Raw genomic sequence first — 19812 nt, forward strand, 5'->3', positions numbered from 1 at the left:
AGAATATGCTGTCAGTTTACTTTTGATGTGCTTATCAGAGATATACTTAACAAAGATATACCTAAGTATACTTGGTTTATACTGATGAATATACAGAAAAGTCTAGTTAGGCTATATTTGGCTTATATGTGTACTTATTAACCTTTTGCTCAAATGGTGTATATATGAGCTCACTTCAAGTCAACTTAAAGTACAGTTAAAGGTATATTTCAAGTATGAAAAATAATACCTTAATTGTAACCTAGCAGTATGCTTTAAAGTATGACATTAAATTCACTTAGGAAAACTTACAAGTATGCTTGCAGACTAAAACTATTATGCTGAGTAAACAGTATACCTCACTTGTAATATAGTTCACAGTGCACTGGCCTGGGTTTCCAACTTAAGGCCCTTTCCTGCATGCCACCCCCTCTAACTCACTTAGATGTAAAGTAGTTGCGTACTCAAAGTTGAATACTCTCAGTATATATTATATTATCATATATTATACTTTCATTCACTAGAAAGTGGACTAGATTTACATAACTACTTAACTGAAAGTATATTTAAGTTTACTATAGTTGCAGAGCAAAATAAATCAGAGATGTACACTAGTTGTGTACTCAACTAGTGTTAAAGTATAGCATACTAAAGTATAGCATACTTACTAAAAAGTGGGCCATTGTAGTCCCAAGAACTAGTGAAAATATACTGTTAGTACATTGATATTAGTGTACTTAAATTATACTTCAGAAACATACTTGAACTTTAATTAAGTTTACTTAATAAAGTATACTCTTTTTGTAAGGGTACTAACAGACAGCAGGTCTCTTTAATAGAAATGTCTGTTTATGCCTCCATCAATATATGACAGGACACAATCCTCATGCCCTTTAGGTTGTGCTGTGTTTGTGTTTGCCATTGTCCGTCCACTTTTCCAGTGTCACTGTCACAGTCTTTGACATCATCTCCCTTTTCCCCCCAATGGAAATAAACATTCATGCAGTCATAAAAGTCACAGGATCTGTCTGTCATTACAGACAGACAGGATCTAGTCTACCACTTCTGTATTCTCTCAGATAAGGAACTGGTTTAATTGAAGTGCAATGATAGTAAAGTACAAATGAAAGACATATTTTGAATATAAAGAAAACTTTGACAGGCTGTCAGTCCTAATGAACAAAGCTGTTTTTGTCTGTTGTGGAGTCACAACAAGGAGGATGATAATAACTTGGCCCAAAGGTGCCTGATTCAAGGTCACCATTGTTTGATTTTTCCCGTTAATACATTTGCACCAAATATCTGTTGCATGGAAAATGTTATCCATCATCCAGCCCTAAATGAAAACGCCCTCATGCATTAACATTAATATTGTCTCTCTGACAGACACGACGAGCCCAGTCTACCGTGGCATATTACAACACTCCGGCTGACTTGTTGCCCACCCGTGTCTCTTTGTAATTTTCACAATAAGTGTGCTCGATCAAACACTATGCCACTCAAATTACCTTCTCGCCCTGAATGGTCGCCTTAATTATTTAGCATTTTAATTTGCTTAAACATACATTTTGTGTCAGATTTCATCTTTGGTGTCAAGAGTTTTCATATCAGTTTCATATGATCGACAACTGGCAGCATATTAAATGAAATACGACCACCGAGGTAAATGATTTCTTGGATCCTGGGTTTTCCCAGGGTCATTAAAGGGGTTGTTATAGAAAATATAGATTACAACAGCGTTACGTACCCGGAAGAGGTCTATAAATGATCCTTCTGTATCTAATACTTGGAAAAACGCTCAATGAAAGTCACCTCTAAGTGTCTGTTTGTGATTAAAGATCCAAGCTAGTAATATTTGCCACTTCTGAAAGATTTACCTGCCGATACGCCGGCGTTGAACTTCAATTAGTTACAGAAGCAAATACATTGAACTTCCGGTACAACTATATTGCCTTCAAGTTAAAAGCGCGAACGTTGTGACAACTGGAAAAAATACAATCAGAAATTGTTAATTATATTTACACTCTTTATTTCGTGTAGCATTGTAACATAGCATTGTATGCATTCTAATATGCCTCTGAAAAACACTGTATGGCATTTTAATTCATCCAAAGAAAAAAAAACAACAACTATTCACGACTCTTACCTGCTGTTCTGTTAAATTGCATTGCAGTGAAGTTCAGGCACGCTGCAGAATTTTACTTTGACACTCCTAAACCGGAAACGTAGTTGCTAGCTTATCTTGTTTGACAGTTGGCAGAAACTTTCAGTCAAGTTCAAGTAGCCCGGAGGCAAACTCCAGCCTGTGCTCTGACCGCTTCAAGTACCACCGTACAAAACGGTGTAGGGACATAACAGCTGGAAACACATTATATTCCCGAGGACGGACTGATATGTGTCTATTTAACTTTTTTTTTTGTTTTTTGTTGAAAACCGGACGAAACGCTGGAAGGGGTTTTTGATTTGACCTAGATTAGTTTTTTTTTTTCCAGTTGGAGTCCGCAGGTAGTTTTAGCTAGCTAATCCCAGGAGATAACTAAACTAATCCGTGTTGCTAATCCTTTTCACACTTCTCTTGAGGACAGACACCGTTAAGAAGGAGGAGGAGGAGGAGGAGTGTCCTACTCCAACGTCGGTCAAGATTAGGACGACCAGGTTCAGTTTGACTTTCAGGTTACGAACGGTTTGGGTGGCACGTTTGACATTAATGAGGCGGTTTGACAACTTTGCTAACTCACATTAAAAGCGCCTGAAAGTATGCGGAGTAAACCTGACGCGGTGAAACGGAAACGTGCGGTCGGTGAAGCTGAAGGAGTGACTCCAGCAGCAGCAGCAGTAGCAGCAGTGGGTGCCAGCCGAGGCCAGCTCCACGGGGCATGAAACCCCACCAGGACTCTGCACCGAGGCAGGAAGCGACACGATGGCAGTCTGCGGAAGAAGGAACCGACCCAAGTTACTTTTTTGCCTCTTTGGTGTCACGTTAGTGGGATATCTTATTCTTTCCAGGCACAACTCCGGGGACGTGAGCGAGACAAATCGACGAGAGGCCCCCGGGGACAGAGAGGGGGATAATGAACAGCTCAAGAGACCCGTCTACGAGAAGCCCCCCTTGGATTTAAATGCCCTGGGGGAAATGGGGAGAGCCGTCAAGCTGAATCTGAAGGGAGAGGAGAAAGCAAAAGAGGAGGAAAGCATCAAAAAGCATCAGATTAACACTTATGTCAGTGACAGAGTGTCGCTGCACCGCAGGCTGGCAGAGAGATGGAACCCACTGTAAGTCACTGGTTGAGTGGTGTCAAAAAATGTACATTTCAAAAGGGTTTTTGATCACAAGAAAAGCTCAAATCTAGCTCACAAAGTATCTGCCACTAAGACATTGTAGTCCTTAAATGAGTATTAGTGAGTCATTTGTTGCTGGACCTGATTAATCACTCCTGCCCTGTACAACCTAGTCACACCTTCCTCTGGTTAGCTAGTAATTAAAGTTCTTCCTCATTGCAGTTGCAGAGAGCTGAAGTATGACTACCGGTCCCTCCCCACAACATCCGTGGTCATCGCCTTCTACAATGAGGCCTGGTCCACCCTGCTGAGGACGGTCCACAGTGTGCTAGAGACGTCGCCTGACATCCTGCTGAAGGAGGTGGTGCTGGTGGATGACTACAGCGACAGAGGTATGATGGAAGGGCACTGACAGGCTTGACTGATGGGCAGGCAGGTTGTCAGAGAGGATTGTGAGAAGGACACACAAGGAGGCACACAGACAGGTGGCAGTCACTGGTTTGTCAGGGGGAAACCAGGCAGGAGGAGAAGAGACGGACATGTTTGCCATTACGAAAGTCAAACAGACAGGTAGTGACAGGTAGTGAAACTAAAGGGAAATTTAATACACATCCTGATAGACTCACAGACATCAATGCCACATAGAACCTTGTTAGTATGTATTCTTTGTCATCGTGCTGCCATATTTCTAACAGGAAAGAAATGAAGAACCCAGCATTCATTCTGTGGATAGATTAACAAAAGAGGGATTCATCGTCAAAGGGCTCGAGTGTGTACTAGTTGTTCTCTGTGCCCACGCTGATGTCACGAGCTGAGACACTTTGAGGGTGTGGTCCTTAAACTTTTTGGCTCCTGACCCGAGGAATGAAGCATGCCAACGTCTCCCTCTGTGCTAACATTGGCCACGCAACACTTTGTGGTGAACAAATAATTCAAAGAATCAAGTCTCGGAAGCGTTTGATGAGGAAGTGTATAGAGTGAAACCTAGTCAGTATTCGCAATCAAATTTTAGAGCACAAACACAGAAAAATAGATGTTAATGTAATAGAAGTCCAGATATGTTCGTGTCCTATACAATAAATCAACATACAAACAAAAGGATCAGAACACTAGTGCGGGTGCCGACTGCCTTTTAAGAGCCACAGATTATTGAGATAACTTATCAAAGCCCATTTTATCATTGAAACCCATACAAGTACTGCTGTGTTAGTGTTTTAGTGATAAAACATCTGATGGATGATCATAATTGTGTATCAAACACTGTTAAACACCATTTTCCTTCCTTTGTTAATCAGCTTTGCCAGCTGCTGCTAAAAGCTGGTAGCAGACTGTGATGGTTTTCTTGGCCCTGTTCCATTTATTCTTTTGATATTGAGAAACTGCTCTCAACACAGTCTTGGCCTTCATACACACACATTTATCAGCTGTGTTCATTTGTTTACTTGTTTGATTTCCTGAAGCTCATCTGAAGGAGCCATTGGAGGAGTACATCTCAGGTTTGAAGAAGGTGCGTCTCATCCGGGCCACCAAGAGGGAGGGCTTGGTGCGGGCCCGGCTGCTGGGGGCGTCCATTACCACGGGAGATGTGCTGACCTTCCTCGACTGTCACTGCGAGTGTCATGAAGGCTGGTTAGAGCCCCTGCTCCACAGGTCAGAAAATCTTCAGCAAGAGAATTCAGAGACTCTTTCTCTGTGTATTTTGTCAGAGTGTGGCCTTGTGGTTAAAAAGACTCTCCTTTAGCCAAACAGAAGTGTCACAGAGTGAAGCACTGAACCTCCACCAGTCAGCTAAAGGAGTGCTGTTATGTATTTGACTCAGACTCAATATGCTCAGTAACTGGGCTCTCTTCAGAGCGAGGGCAGCACAAAATGTTGACATTTGGGATGAACAATTTTCTTGCTTCAAAGCACTGCTTCTCCCCGTCAACAGCCTTTCTCTCCTCTCTGCTGCAGAATCAAAGAGGAGCCATCGGCTGTGGTGTGTCCTGTCATTGATGTGATCGACTGGAACACGTTCCAGTATTTAGGGAACTCAGGTGAACCTCAGATCGGGGGGTTTGACTGGCGGTTGGTGTTTACCTGGCATTCCGTTCCAGAGCATGAACAGAAACGCAGACGCTCACCCACTGATATCATCAGGTACTTTAACCACTACTGTCAGCTGGTCCCCACCCCTCTGCTGATGTATCACTTGTCTCATCCAGACAAGTCATAACTTGAAATTTTATAATGTTTCTCCTCCTCAGGTCTCCGACTATGGCAGGTGGTCTGTTTGCTGTGAGCAAGAGATACTTCCATTACCTGGGGACATACGACACCGGGATGGAGGTGTGGGGAGGAGAGAACCTGGAGTTCTCCTTCAGGGTGAGAAATGATGTCTCTGTGTGTGTGTGTGTTCATGTATTCTACATATGTGAGGCCCTAGCTCTGTGCAAAATAGCCGTAATTCATATACTGTCTCCATACTGACATGCAATATGCACAGCTTTAGACACCGCGACACACAGCAATAAAAAGGCAGGACAGATCTGGTTCAAATTTACCATGATCTGCATCATGTGACGACTCCTCATTATCTGTGAAAACAATCCTGAAAGAATTATGACTGAACAACCAGTGAAAACATGCCAAAAATCCTAATACTTTAATTACAGTGAAGAATTTGATGATCCCTTCCCTCTAAAACCAAATATCCCAAAGGGAAGGACCCAAAAATATTTTGCCTCAACAACAAAACAGCTTTTCTCTTTCCAAACTCCTCCATAACAAGGCTGTGCTTTGTGTTGCACGATTGAATGATTGAATCATGGGCGAGAGGCTAACTAAATCCTCCTGGTGCCGGTGGTGTTGTTGATGTTTCTTAGATTTGGCAGTGTGGGGGCAGCTTGGAGATCCACCCGTGCTCCCATGTGGGTCATGTGTTCCCTAAAAAGGCCCCTTACTCACGAAGCAAAGCTCTGGCAAACAGCGTGAGAGCCGCTGAGGTCTGGATGGATGAATACAAAGAGGTGTACTACCATCGAAGCCCCCACGCACGACTGGTGAGTCTGCACAGATGGTGTGTGTGTGTGTGTGCACGTGTTAATGTGCTGCTGGTATCAAACACATAACTAAAACTATTTTTAAACAAGCATGTTAATGATTAAATGATTTGTTCCCTCAGTGGAGTTCTGTGAAGGCAGTGTATTTTTTTTTTGTGCAGCTGCAGTCATTACAAAACTGTAGGACTGATTAATCACTTGATTTCACCAATGTACACAATCTCAGTCACACACAACCACATGCACAAAATGACATGCACCCACAAACTACACACACATTAACACACCGCACTCCCGCTGCGGTGTAAAAGCTCCACTGATTAAGTGACACTTGGGATACATGAGCGGCAGACACCCAAGGTGACGGGGTGTCAGGGCGTTCCGGTGTGTGATTACCACCTTTCCGTTGTCACTCGTTGCCAACGGGTGTCACCCACCTGTCCTTGACAGGGTGAGAGCAGCGCGAACCCATGGGGTGCCCTGCCTTTGTGTGTGTGCATGCAGGGGAGGGGCTGGGCTGGGAGTGACGGTGTAGTTAAGAAGAGAAGCTCTCTAAACACAGATCAGGTGGCGCTCATCTCCCTAAGAGGAGGCAGCCTTGCCAGCGTCACAGTGGCATGACAAACCCAATACACCAAAGCCTCTAATCACACACTGCTGCTACTCTTCTTCTTATCTTCTATGACACAATTTTCCGGGATCTAATTTATCTTATTTTAGCTGTTTCGCTGGCTTTTCCAGAAGTTTTTTTATGAGTTTCAGATTAATGATTAACTGATTATCAGTCTGGGCAATGATCAGATATTCAGTGTTTTGTCCATTTGAAAATGCAATGCTATGGCTCTGACCCACTATCTGATTGATCACAAGACATGAGTAATAGTCTATCAACACTGAATAACCTGGATCTGCTAATTAGCTAGTAACTAAAGTTAGCAAATAAATGTAGTTGTTTAAAAAGTACCATTTTTTCCTTTTAAAATGTAAGGTATGGAAGTATAAAGTAGCAGAAAATGGAAATACTCGAGTATAGTACCTCAGAATTGTACTTGAGTGCAGCACTCAAGTCAATTGTTCTTAGTTACTTTGCATCACTTGTTATTCTAAATTTTCACACTGACATTTTTGCAAATGTACATCGGTTCCAATTATTGGTTGTTGGTCACCTAATAATCGTTATCAGCCCTGAAAAAAACAAAATGTTCGATTTCTTTTTTAAATACAGAGATGCAGATTTTGTTGAACCTCATGAAAAGATTATTAATATCTGTTGTAACTTCTAGCAATGAGTTCATCATGATATTCTTTTCATATACATTCTGAATCTCTTCAGAGATTCTCTAGTCCTGATTTGCTTTCAAACATACGATTGAGTCAGTCCAACACATATACTGAATGCCAAATTTGAGTACTTCCAGCAGGTGATTACATCCTCATCCTGCCCAGAACAAAGCAACATTATATTTGGGGTTTTCAGCTTTCGGGTGTCACAGAAACTGTGACGTTGATGAGCTACCTGTCACTCTGTGTGAGTTATGTTCACAACTCCTGATTAATAAGTTATAAGGCGGTGTGAAACCTAAATAAACTAGATTTAAAATGCAGCAGTGTATCATTTTCAGGGATGACTCAGACAAAAGAGTGAATCTGTAAGCATGTTTCTCTTGTTTTCCAACTTCCTCTTCACTCCCACTTAATTGGCATCTCTCTGGCCTCTTATGTACATTAGATTGACCCTGAGATGTTCCTTAAGTTTTCCTGTTACTGATCAATATACAGGATCGTTATCAGACTATTAGTTAGGCTTACATTTGCTCTTTATCGACATTTAAGTAGGACCTGTACTGGTCCTTAATTTTGTCCTCCGATGGTCCTTACTGGTCCCCTCCTCTCTCCTTTGGGAATCCCTGTCTTGACCAAATCAATTGATGTGGTGCTAATTAGTTTGGGCGAACCACCAGCATCCATCATCCTGCAGTGCTGTTGAACCATTGGCTCCAGCAGGGAACAGATGGTGTATGTAACTAGGTATGCATAAAGGTTTTTATCTGAGGACACACACATAGATTGCATTTACTACCATGCACACACACACACACAGACACCCTAGTTCACTCTTGTTTGACCAGGACATAGAGTGTTTGCCTTTCATTTCATTTCACTTCATCACATTAAGTGTATAACTATTTCTGGATTGTCCCTCCATATTTTGGCATTTTCCCCTGGCCGCCTTCTAACCAACTCTCAACCATTGCCGATGCAAAAAAGTTTAAAAATAAAATAATTTATAAATAAAATAAACACTCAGAAACTGTCAAATTCACATAAAATAGGTTGGAGAGCTTTCCATTAATTACTCAATGCTCCAAACAAGATGCATACTGGCAGCTCTATTTGTTCAAGGCTGCCGTGTTATTATAAGGGATGTAAATGTGCAGAGTTATGGAACAACTATAGATGGTGCTATTGTATACCACTTCAGCGCAGAACTATGCTATAAATGTATCCTCTGACACTGCAGCTGTCTGATGCTGACTACATCAAGAGCATACACACATGCAGTCTTGAATATAAGATGCCGTTAATTGATCCTCACCTCATGTAATATCCATATTACAGCAATTCAGGTCTTCTTTTGAACGTATTGTTTTGGATCTCAGGGTATTACAGCAGAAAAGTGGAAAAGAAACGTGGAACTATTGATTGTGGTCTTTGTTTCTAGGAGGCCTTTGGAGACGTGACAGACCGGAGGAAGCTCAGAGAGAAGCTGGGCTGTCAGAACTTCAAGTGGTATCTGGATAATATTTACCCAGACATTAGCATCCCAGAGGATAAGCCAGGCATGTTTGGAATGGTGAGTACACATCTGAGTCTTTGATTGTTAGGTTTAGATTATGAGTCTGGATTTATCAATTCTCACCAGTGTAATGAATTTAATCAAGCTGAGCAGTGCAGATTAGAGACTTATCAATGTGTGATATTTCCTTAAAATAAGATGAACGTTGTCATGAATTTCCTCGCCCATGTATGAGAGTCTGACGTGTCTGCTTTTTGCTTGTTACAGCTGAAGAACCGGGGCAAGGTCAACTACTGTTTTGACTACAACCCTGTAGATGAACACATGGTGGTGGGCCAAAGGGTCATCCTCTACCCGTGTCATGGCATGGGTCAGAACCAGGTAATGGATGTCAGTCTTTCAGGCCATAAACCCTTAAAGGTAACACTTTCTATGTAGGTAAGGTTTATAATGTATTTCAAGCACATTCATAAGACATTATAATACATTTAGAAGGCTTTATATCAGGTATATTCAACTAAAATGGCCAGATTTGAAAAAAGTGTCAAGCCTTTTATATTCCCTATGTCCCTATGAGTATTTTTGTGCTTAGCAACAGACACAGGCAAACTAATGAATGGGCTAATACTATATGTCTACTAGCAAAATAATCAAATGGCCCAGAATGAGGTTGCGAAAGGTAACTCTTTATAAACCTTGCTATAAGTTGGCATGCATGATTATAAATATCTATATATTTTAGTATATTTAAGTATTATAAATTGTAGACATAATGTATAACACCTCCATGCCAAAGTGACAACAGAAAAAAAAAATCTGCGAGGTAGTCCAGGCACATTATAATGACTATAATGTAATGTAATGCATTATTAGATCTGCCATTGATAGAAAGTGTCACCATACGACACAATTTGACTCCCTATCTCTTTTTACTTATCTCTAAGACTGCACTAATCATGTTTGTCAATAGCTCCAGGGTCTCCCTCAAAGTAACACAGTCACCTTATTTCACTGTAAATCACGAAGGCTTGTAGTAGTAATTTGACACAGCTGAAAGTAGTAGACTAGTTCTTTCCTCCCAGGTTGAAAAATGATACAATGGCCTTGTCGATACAAAGAAGCTTGTGTGTGTTGACACCTGTATACTCTGTGGTTGACAGTAGACCAGGAAGCACTGTGAAATTTAACATTGTTACTCCAGCAGCCCTCTGCGGACACACCCTGACGTTGTCTCTGTAGGAAGTGGATTCAGCAGTGCTTGTGCTGTCTGCTTTATGAAAGGGCTCTGCTTGTTTCAGCATCATATTCATTAGTTTTATTCATAGTCTGCGCACACACCAGCATTACGTGTGTGTGTGTGTGTGTGTGTGTGTGTGCCTGTGTGCACACAAACAACCATCTCTCAGTACACTGTGTCCATTTGCTTTGTTGCTGTATATATTTTCTCCACAAATATACATGCATGCATACATATTCATGTTCACATGCTCTGACTGTGACAGAAATTACATCCTTCTGTCTATATTGCAAAAATAAAAAGCAAGTTGTTAGTCAGGTGACAAATTGTCACTTGAGTCGCATGCAAAAAAATCTTTCTTTTTATGGTTTCTTCTTCAGCAATAACATTTCAAAGGAGATTTAAAACTCATTGTTTCGTCCCCTGCTGCAGTTCTTTGAGCACTCCACGGACGGCGAGATCCGCTATAACACGAGGGAACCTTCCGGATGCATCGCGGGTGACAACATCAGCACCTACCTGACTGTCCAACAGTGTAGAAAACGAGGGCAGCCTGTACCTGTGGACCAGAAATTTGTCCTCCGAGAGGTAAGGCACATATTTCTGTTTTTACTGTCTGTATCTATTATATCCAGGTTAAACCGGTGAGGCAGTAAGTGTGGTTGGACAGCAGTGAAGAAGTAATGAGACAGGAAGTGACAGTGGCAATGAAAGTGTTTTGGAGGTCTCATATTATGTTATGCCTTTCCCTCTTAACCCATACAAGAGCAGGGTGATATATACATTTGGCCTAATATAATTATCTTCTTGATAAAGCACTGTATAACCAGCAGAGTTATTTCCTTTCAAATTCGTACTATAATAATGTAAATCATTTAAGTGTCATAACTGGATCAAAGCAGAGAGAACTGAATCACTACGTCCAAAATGTAATTTATGTTTCCGACTCAAAGTCATGTCAAGCACACAGCTGAGCTACTGCACAGGTGTCGAGTGCCAGTGTGTCTGATACTTAACTCTAAATCATAGAGCACCAGCAGGCTGGGTATATTCACCAATGATTCACCAGCAATGCTGCGAGTTGTTTAGCATGTGTTGAGTGCAGTCGCTCCACAAAGATGCCAGTTGCTAAACCACACTATCTAAATGTAAATAGATCCAGTGAGGACAGAATGGATGTAACAAGGAGTGCAAGAGGCAGAGGAGTGGAGAATCGGACAGTAGGGGTATAAATGGTGAGTGAATAGGCGGATCAATCAGAGCGGACTGTCTGTGTTCCAGTAGTGAACTGTGGTGCTCTAAAAAAGTGTTGGAAATAAATCATGATGTAATGTTGCTTTATGAGCAGCAGTTTTCCCTTTAGACATGTATTATACTGTGCTAATAGCTTCTTCTTTAAACTGTTTGTTGCCAAGAGTAGGGCTGGGTGTTTAATCCGATTTTATTTTCAATTATGATGTTGGCTTTTAGTGATTATGAAAAGATAATTGCCATAAACTGATTTGTGCTGCATTCTGTTTCAGAATGATGCTCTCGTTTTGTCTTCAATCCAGTTCAGTGCACTGTTTACCTTTTCAGCAGTGCTCTTTCGCCATTCCCTAAAAGCCCAGTGTCAGTCTCAGCTAGGCATGTTCAGTTCAGCTCACTGCGGTTAAGTGAACGGCTATAAACGACAAGAGAGTTGCATTTCAGCAGTCCTTACACACATTTTTATACCAAATAAAAGCAACATTACAATACACATTATATATCATCTCTTTATATTTATTATATTGTATATTATAAAATATTATCGTATATTTTTGTTATATGTATTAGGACAATAAATGTCTGATGTTTCCAAAGTTGTGTGAAATTATCCTAATCTAAATATGACCAACATAATCTTGAGTATGATTATTGCGATAAACAAGCAACAGTAGCCATCCGGTGATTTTGTTTTTCAGTATTATAAATATTCAATTTCTTGATGATGCATATTCCCCACCTGCTTGTTTTCAGGATGGGAGTCTGTACCATGTAATGAGCCAGAAGTGTGTTCAAGCGTTGGACAAGACAGACAACAGGACACCGGCCCCCTCACTCCAGCCCTGCTCTGACAGTCCCCACCAAAAGTGGTTCTTTGAGGAGAGAATATAATGGTATTTTTCCCAGAACATACTTTTCATTCAGGACCAATATCCTGAGGAGGGATATGGGTGGATTACCTTGCAAAATGTTTTTTTGATATATTTGCCTTGCTCTTAAAGGAGCCAAAAGGAAGAAGCTGCTATGCTTCCTTCCAGTCGTCAACTTTGCACATTTTTTGTGCCAGCTGGATTTAATGGACCAATAGGACATTATACTGATATTAAAATTATGCTGATGAAGTACTTTGTAAATATATACGGGAATATTTCTTATTTGTTGCTGTTGCTGGGAGACAGGAGCCTACTGGAATATGTATTATTTTTCTTTCTAATCAAGGAGATGCTTGAGAATTAGTGATAACTTTTACAATTGTACATGCTGGCATTCCTCTTGTCTTTCATCTAAACAATCCACGACTGGTGCAATCTTTGAGAATGAGATCTATTGTGCTCACTTGCTTTATGCACACATGGATGAGCGCTGTAACGTGTGCACTTGTCTGCGTGGAAACAGCTACTTTATACCTCTGTGGCTGACAGAGTGATTTACAGAGCTGCATCAGGAGGCTTTTTCCCCCTTCTACTCCTGTAGAGGGGGCCAGTGCTCCTCTCTGCAGGTTCCTTTCTTTCACTGTGTTCCTATTTGTCAAAAGAAAGTGGGACAAATTTTCAGGTATTTTGATATGAACCTTGAGTGCTTGCTACTCTTACATACAGTTGGCTTTTAAAAAAAAAAGCCTTGTACCTTTTCAACGTATTCACCTAACTACTGATAACTCTTATTCCGATCTGCATTGTCTGGATTTTACAATTCAAATTTAACTGAGGTAAAACGACGTGGATCATTTTTGCTAGTTTTGTAATTTTTGTAACAGCTGTTTTTCTACGTAGTGTTACTTGCCTTTTGTGCTTTTTAAATTATGTGCAGCTTCAGAAGACTAAATCATAGCCATATTTGCTGGATTTGCCTCATGTGGTGTCAGCTGTTTATTATAAATGATGTATTTTCTAGAGAAGACTAGAAGAAGATGAGTGTTTTTCATAGCGTCACTGCAAAAGTATAACATTTAATATAACTTTAAATGCAACACCAAAATCAGAAGAATAGGATCTTCCTCCCCATCCTGCTTTTCCACTTGGAGTCCAGAGAAAGTGCCTGATGTAAAAAAAAAAATAATTTAATAATAAGGAGACCCCTTCAGGTTCAGATGATGAAGAAGATGCTCCTGCACAGAATGTATATTTTGTCGGGACAAAAACATGACACAGAAAGAGAAAACTAGTTAGACTTGTGACAAAGTATCTGCACACTCTCACAATGTGCGCTCCCCTGCTGAGAATACCATATGCACAGGCAAGAAGGTATTCCCTTGAGTGTACATGCATTACTCTGGTGGCCTGTGCTGATTTGTGCACGCCGCCTCTGTTTCCATCCGTCAGAATCAGACGCCTCTGTTCGGAGCTGTGGTCACTTGTGTGGCTTGTCCCTCCGGCTATGCAGAGGGACTGAGGGAAACACGGCAGAGGCGTAGACAGTTGTCGGTGTCTCCAGAGTGCTGTGATGCCAGATGGTGTCCTGATTGATTTTCTGGTCCTCTCCCAATCCTTTATCACCAACTCTCCCTCTCAGTGTCAAAGGGTGTGCAGCGGAGGACTTATCTTTCTGGACTCGCGCCAGCCAAAACCCTCCTCGGATGAGCACTTGTTACTCATGTGCTTGAGGTCTGATTTATGAACAGGAGTCATCAGGAGTACAGTTTTTGACAGCGGAAAGCAGATAATGGAGGAGACTGAATGAATTAATTTGTGACCTCCTCCTCACCATTAACCTTCACAGGCTGTTGTCTCATTGGCCTCGAAGGGGCTCTGTTTTGAATTGACGTTAGGGGACTGAAATAGATTTTCTTGCTATTGATTCAGAATGTATTCTCACAATAAGATGAATGGAGGATGGATAAAGTCCATTTTGCCTTCCCATCAGCTGTCACGGGATTGTGTGAATGTTTTGGGCGATAAAGCTAAAAATTGTGTATGGTGATAATTTACTCCTTATGCCTAAGGAAAGTTTGGGAGCAGGTTGTGTTTCTAGCCGCCTGGCAAGCGCGTTTCCCTGTCATGATTTAAGACTACGAAAAGCTGCTTCAATGAGTATCATCCGTGAGAGATCAGATTCACCAGGAACAGGTGAAACGGCCCTTTTAATGCAGTGCTAATGCTTTATGTGTTGAGCACTTAAGAAGTGACGACTTTACCATTTCTGTCAGATTGTGTCTTTAGCCTGCGAGTGCAGTTTAAATATTATATTGTTATTAAAGGGGTTTATTTATTGCCCCCAGTGGCCATCTGTTATTCCAGACATGTCCTACATAGTAAAAACATTTTTTTACGCTGGCGTTATATTGTATGCTAATGCGATACGGTACACGCAGCCGCAGTAAAATTCAAATTCGCCAGTCTGGGCTCATATCTCTCTGGCAGGTCATATAGGGCTTTTATATCAACCAAATCTGTGTCGTAAACAGTAGTGATATTCCAGGGATCTGTTAGAGCACTTGAACCTGTAAAGTGGCTGATTTTACTGGATAAGGGTTTCATTTACCATAGAACAGCATGCACACATCTTCTCTTTGTAAGGGGAACAATTCCCAGGGAGACATTTTACATATCTAAGTTGTAAACATGCACAAATGATAATGCTGGAATTTAACACCGTGTCGGGTGTATTAATGCTGTCAGTAACACCAGTGGCCTTATATTGTGATGAAGAAAATGAAGGATATGATTAACAAATATTTTTGTATTTGTTGGATCCAACAGATGGATCAAATATGTTTAATTGTCAATTGAAAATCAAAGTAAGTAAACACATATGTGATTTTGCCTGTTCTTGCTCTTTATGTCTTTTATTTTTAACCCATTATTTCCAAAGTGAATTTCTTTTACAGCACTTACGGTTCTAGCTGAGCTTAAAGGATAAGTTCACTCAAAAATGAAAAATTAATTGATTATCTACTCGCCATCATGCCGACGGAAAGTCGGGTGAAGTTTCGTAGTCCACAAAACATTTCTGGAGCTTCACAGCAAAACAGTGTTGCAGCGTTCTCCTGAACAGTTGAAGTAGATGGGGACATGAAATGGCTCATTTGGCATAACCCAATTAAACAACTCTTTTCAAATCAGGATCAAATTAAATTTTAATTTGGGATCTCAGGGCTTCCAGAGACTTGGATAACACCCTGGTTGAGCTGTTTGGAGCCATTTCATGTTCTTTTCAGTTGTTTAACGTTTTAAAACAAGGCTCCTTCTACTTCAGTTGTTTAGGAGAATACTGCACCGCTGTTTTGCTGTGAAGCTCCAGAAATGTTTTGTCACATTTCAAATGACTTTCCATTGGTATTGGGATGGCTAGATAATGACTAAAATTGAATTTTAGTTGAACCTTTCCTTTAACACTCCACTTAAATCTTTCAAATCTGTCAAGGTAAAAAAAGAGACTTTTTGTTAACATCTTTTTTTTTTAGTCGTTAATCACAAGGGATGATATAAACCTGTATTTTCACCAGGGTTGTTTTGAAAATGATAAAATATGTAACCCCATGTGACTAACGAATAAATACAGTATGTTACGGAAATGGCTGTATCTCAATCACTAAAAGGAGTTTCATCAAATGCCTGTTGCAACTGGATCCAGAACAGATTCAATTTACAATGTAAATGTCACATTTTGGGTGTAAAATGAATATGATGTTTTTGTGTTTTTTAAAAGATTATCACCTTTTTCTACTAGTTCAGGCATGATAAATACGTAAGAAACAAGGATCTTGAGCCACATGTCTTGACTTTTTCTCGACCAAATGTTGTCTTTCTGTCTCTCATAGAAAGAAAATCTGTGGAGCTATTCTTTAACATACTTAATATAGTTGATATTCATTAATGTGTTAATACTGAGTTTTACATTCTTAACATGTGCATCGGTATTTTAAAACTTTTGATCTCTCTGTTCATCATTACGTATCCGTTAAACTGACTCATCTGCGTTCACGATGGGAAAAAAACAAAAGCAGGCTATCACCCACATTTAACTGTGATGGAGACGTGAATCAAGATGCTTGGAGGGTAATGAGAGAAGGAAAATGAGAAATAGAAAGGAGGAAGGGAGGGGGTGAGCTCTCCAACCATATCTGATTGGGTTGATCACCAGCTGCCGAGTGAGATGGTGAAATGTCGCTGCCACGCCAAGTCTCCCTGTTCCCCCTGGTGTTGACGCTGTGCCCTGCAGTCTCTCTCAATTACTCATTGATGATGCTCTGCTGTTTGTTTCATACGATCCGAGTCTGTGTGTGTGTGTGTGTGTGTGGGGGGGGGGGGGGGCATGCCTTTTGAGAAAGACAAAACCATGCAAAAGTACAAAAAAAAGTCCCATTTTTATCATGTAAGAAAATCTAAAATTCCACATGAGTGCATCTTTTAATTCCAGCTCTTAAAGCGTACCACGCTGCTGAAAATACCAGCATGAAACATTTGTGCTCCACATGAGACGAGCTCGTTTCTCTCTCGCACAGGATGACATGCTCTGATGGAGAACTTGCCAGAAATCTTCACATTCTGACAAATGCTGCCTAGACAACACTCGGCTGCTTCCTAGGAAAATGTGAAGCGCTGCGGAAGGCTGTGATGCCGCTTTCTCTAGCACCGTCTCATCCTAATCTTCTGGGTGCTTCCCTGTGAGATGTGCGGTACAAAATGGCACTATAAAATATCCTGAACTTCGGCAAATGCGCGCACAGAAACGCCCTGTGTTGTTGCAATCTCTGTGCACAGCGTAGGCCTAGTTTTTTGATCCGGTGTGGCACACATGCAGCACTACAGTCTCCCTCACCCCATATGCGTCTTTAATGATAATGCAAAACAAGACTCCCTGCGGTGCAACTCTTTGGAGATGCTCAGGCTTCAGTTGTCAGGGAGCTGGAGGAACCATAGGAGGGGCAGCACACACACACACACACACACACACACACATTGACAGGAGGCCATTTCCACACTGCATGTCTGTTTAGTTTATATAATCTCCAATACCCAGAGCAGCTCAGGAGCAGTGGCTGTTGGCTGCATACATTAGATGACACACTTTCACTTTCAGGAGGGACTCCAGACGGTGCAGTAAACATGTGAGGCCTAGATACAGAGATAGCATTGCATTTCCTATGCACCGCCACTGCCTCGGCATCTGATTAGGAGGATCGTGTAGCGGAAAAAGCAGCAAGGCTTCCATGAAGTCACTCAGTCGGTAAATGAGTCAAAATAACCATAACCAACTATTCCACAGTTCATCAGTCGTGTCTGAGCAAGATTGGAGTTTTTGCTGGATCATGTGTGCCATTTCCATTCGGCAGAACTCTTCATTTTCACAGAAGTCGAGGGACAAACATAACAGCGACTGACCTTGGCAGTAACTCTAGAGACTTTCGGAGTTGTAAGTGCAGCCGTGAAATGGCAGGTGGCATCCGATGGTGTCCGCTGTGAAGAAAATCAAGAGAAACAAGTGTGAGATGTGAGCTGAAAGGATAGTTCACCCCCCAACAATCTAGAAAGATTCAGTCGTTATCTACTCGTTGAAGTTTTGTAGTCCCTGGAAAAAGATTTTTTTTTCTTACCCTTGAAGGCAAATATATTCCCTCAAAAACACTCCTTTGTAGAACAATGATGTAAAACACAAATACTGAAGTGTGATTTCAGCACAGTAACCGAGGAAAGAATAATGTGAACTTTCTCCAAATACTTGAGGGACCCGTTTCATAGCCTCGACTTAAAACCCTGAAAGCCTTCATCAGTGTAGGATCAGGCATATCTAATCCATGTCTGTGAAACCAGCGTATTCATCATCAAAGGCAGCTTTCTTGTTGCTTATTTGCCTCGAGTTACCTCCACTCTTTTTTCTGTAGAGCTGGACCTCATCAAGCACTGTTAAGGAACATTGTCTTGGCTTTCCAAAATATGATTCAGCTCACTACTTCACAGATCCTTCTGCAATGCAGTGATTTGGATCCAAGAATTCATACACACAGCTAGAGCCTCGCTAGAATAGATTGATCATTTGCCAACTTTTCGTTCTCTCGATCTGAGCAGTTTGGACAGAAGTGTGAATCGTTTAAACAAGTAGATGGGACCATTTGACTTTGATTATGGAGGTGATTGTGGATGCTTTCTCACCCTTTTCAATTACTGTCACTCTAAGTGTAAATTGGTGGACCATAGCTTTGTTAATGACATCATTGGACTAGTCCTTGATAATGAGCCACTTGTCACTTGCACAGACTTGCTACACAGATGATTCTGACCACGGCCGCTCTGTTGCAGACTGAGGAATACAACAGGTGGTTTTTGATCCACCATCACTCTTGTTTTCTTGCTGTTCTTGATTTATTGAAACAGATGGGATACATTCAGATCAGCACAGAAAAGTTATTATTCATGTTTTAGCGGTTTTAGTTCCAAAAATTCCAATACAGTTTACAGCTATTGCTAATTTTCAACTTTTGTCCCTAATTGGGCTTTTACATGTATGGCATAATTAAAACAAACAGCTTTCGGTGGTTGGTATTATAAAACCATAATAGACAATAGATAAGGAAATACAATAATATGTACATATGACATATGACAGTATTTGGTAATTATACCTTCTAAACAGTATTAGTAGTAGTATTGTTGGCGACATGCTAGCCTTAGCATTTAGCAAAATAAACACATTGCTGTGCCTCAGTAGACTACAGTCTTACAGAGGCACTAGCATGGCCGTTATGTTCAGATTAGAGCATATTTTTAGTCAGTAACTTTTGTCACTGGACCAAATGTATTATTTTTAAACCCGAAAATGACCCCAGGAGCATTTTTCCTTGTAGTGTCGGAGGTTTTTTTAATCATGGTTTTCCGCATAGTGGATAAAGTTTCAGTGAGAGACATCGGAGATGCGGCTTCTCATTTACCCAGGAGCAGTTTCTCTTGTGTTGTTCAATGATTTGATCAACTGACTTGTTGAATAATGTATCATCTATTTGAGGGAATTCAATTATGTTTTTATGACAGAATCTAGACTAAAAAAACGCTGTTGCACATGACATGTACTTACTCTATGAATAGCTGCAATTTAAATTGCTTTTGAAGCTTTTTGTTGCCGTTTTTCGATGTTTTAATACACCACAATTTGAAGAATGCAGATCTCCTGTAAAGATTTTGCATAAAATTTCATTATACATATTTATTGTAAGTTTCTAATACGTTGCATGAATTGCTTTGAAGGTAAGGTAACTTATTCTAAATAACACACTTCATACAAAGGGTGAATTAAAA

General features: G+C 40.8%; 1 protein-coding gene across 2 annotated transcripts; it reads left to right on the plus strand.

Moving 5' to 3' along the window:
* Positions 1-2270: 2270 nt before the first annotated feature.
* Positions 2271-16165, plus strand: galnt12 (UDP-N-acetyl-alpha-D-galactosamine:polypeptide N-acetylgalactosaminyltransferase 12). Of its 2 annotated transcripts, none has more exons than XM_084379375.1 (10): positions 2271-3252; positions 3481-3650; positions 4719-4908; positions 5212-5397; positions 5505-5622; positions 6123-6299; positions 9022-9153; positions 9364-9477; positions 10766-10921; positions 12335-16165. In XM_084379375.1, the coding sequence occupies exons 1-10, from the start codon at positions 2900-2902 to the stop codon at positions 12470-12472; spliced, it is 1734 nt and encodes a 577-aa protein (XP_084235501.1). In that variant the 5' UTR covers positions 2271-2899; the 3' UTR covers positions 12473-16165. The 2 variants fall into 2 exon arrangements, with proteins under 2 accessions (XP_084235501.1, XP_084235502.1); XM_084379376.1 differs by lacking the exon at positions 12335-16165 and adding an exon at positions 11490-11569.
* The last annotated feature ends 3647 nt before the right edge of the window (positions 16166-19812 follow it).

The sequence above is a fragment of the Pagrus pagrus genome (genome assembly GCF_965226575.1).
Source record: "Pagrus pagrus genome assembly, chromosome: 17".
NCBI classification, from domain to species: Eukaryota; Metazoa; Chordata; class Actinopteri; order Spariformes; family Sparidae; genus Pagrus; species Pagrus pagrus.

Coding starts and splice junctions, on each gene's coding strand:
- galnt12 (XM_084379375.1), top strand. CDS start 2,900: ATGGCAGTCTGCGGAAGAAGGAACCGACCCAAGTTACTTTTTTGCCTC. Junction 4,909..5,211: donor TTAGAGCCCCTGCTCCACAG/GTCAGAAAATCT, acceptor TCTCTGCTGCAG/AATCAAAGAGGAGCCATCGG. Junction 5,398..5,504: donor TCACCCACTGATATCATCAG/GTACTTTAACCA, acceptor TCTCCTCCTCAG/GTCTCCGACTATGGCAGGTG.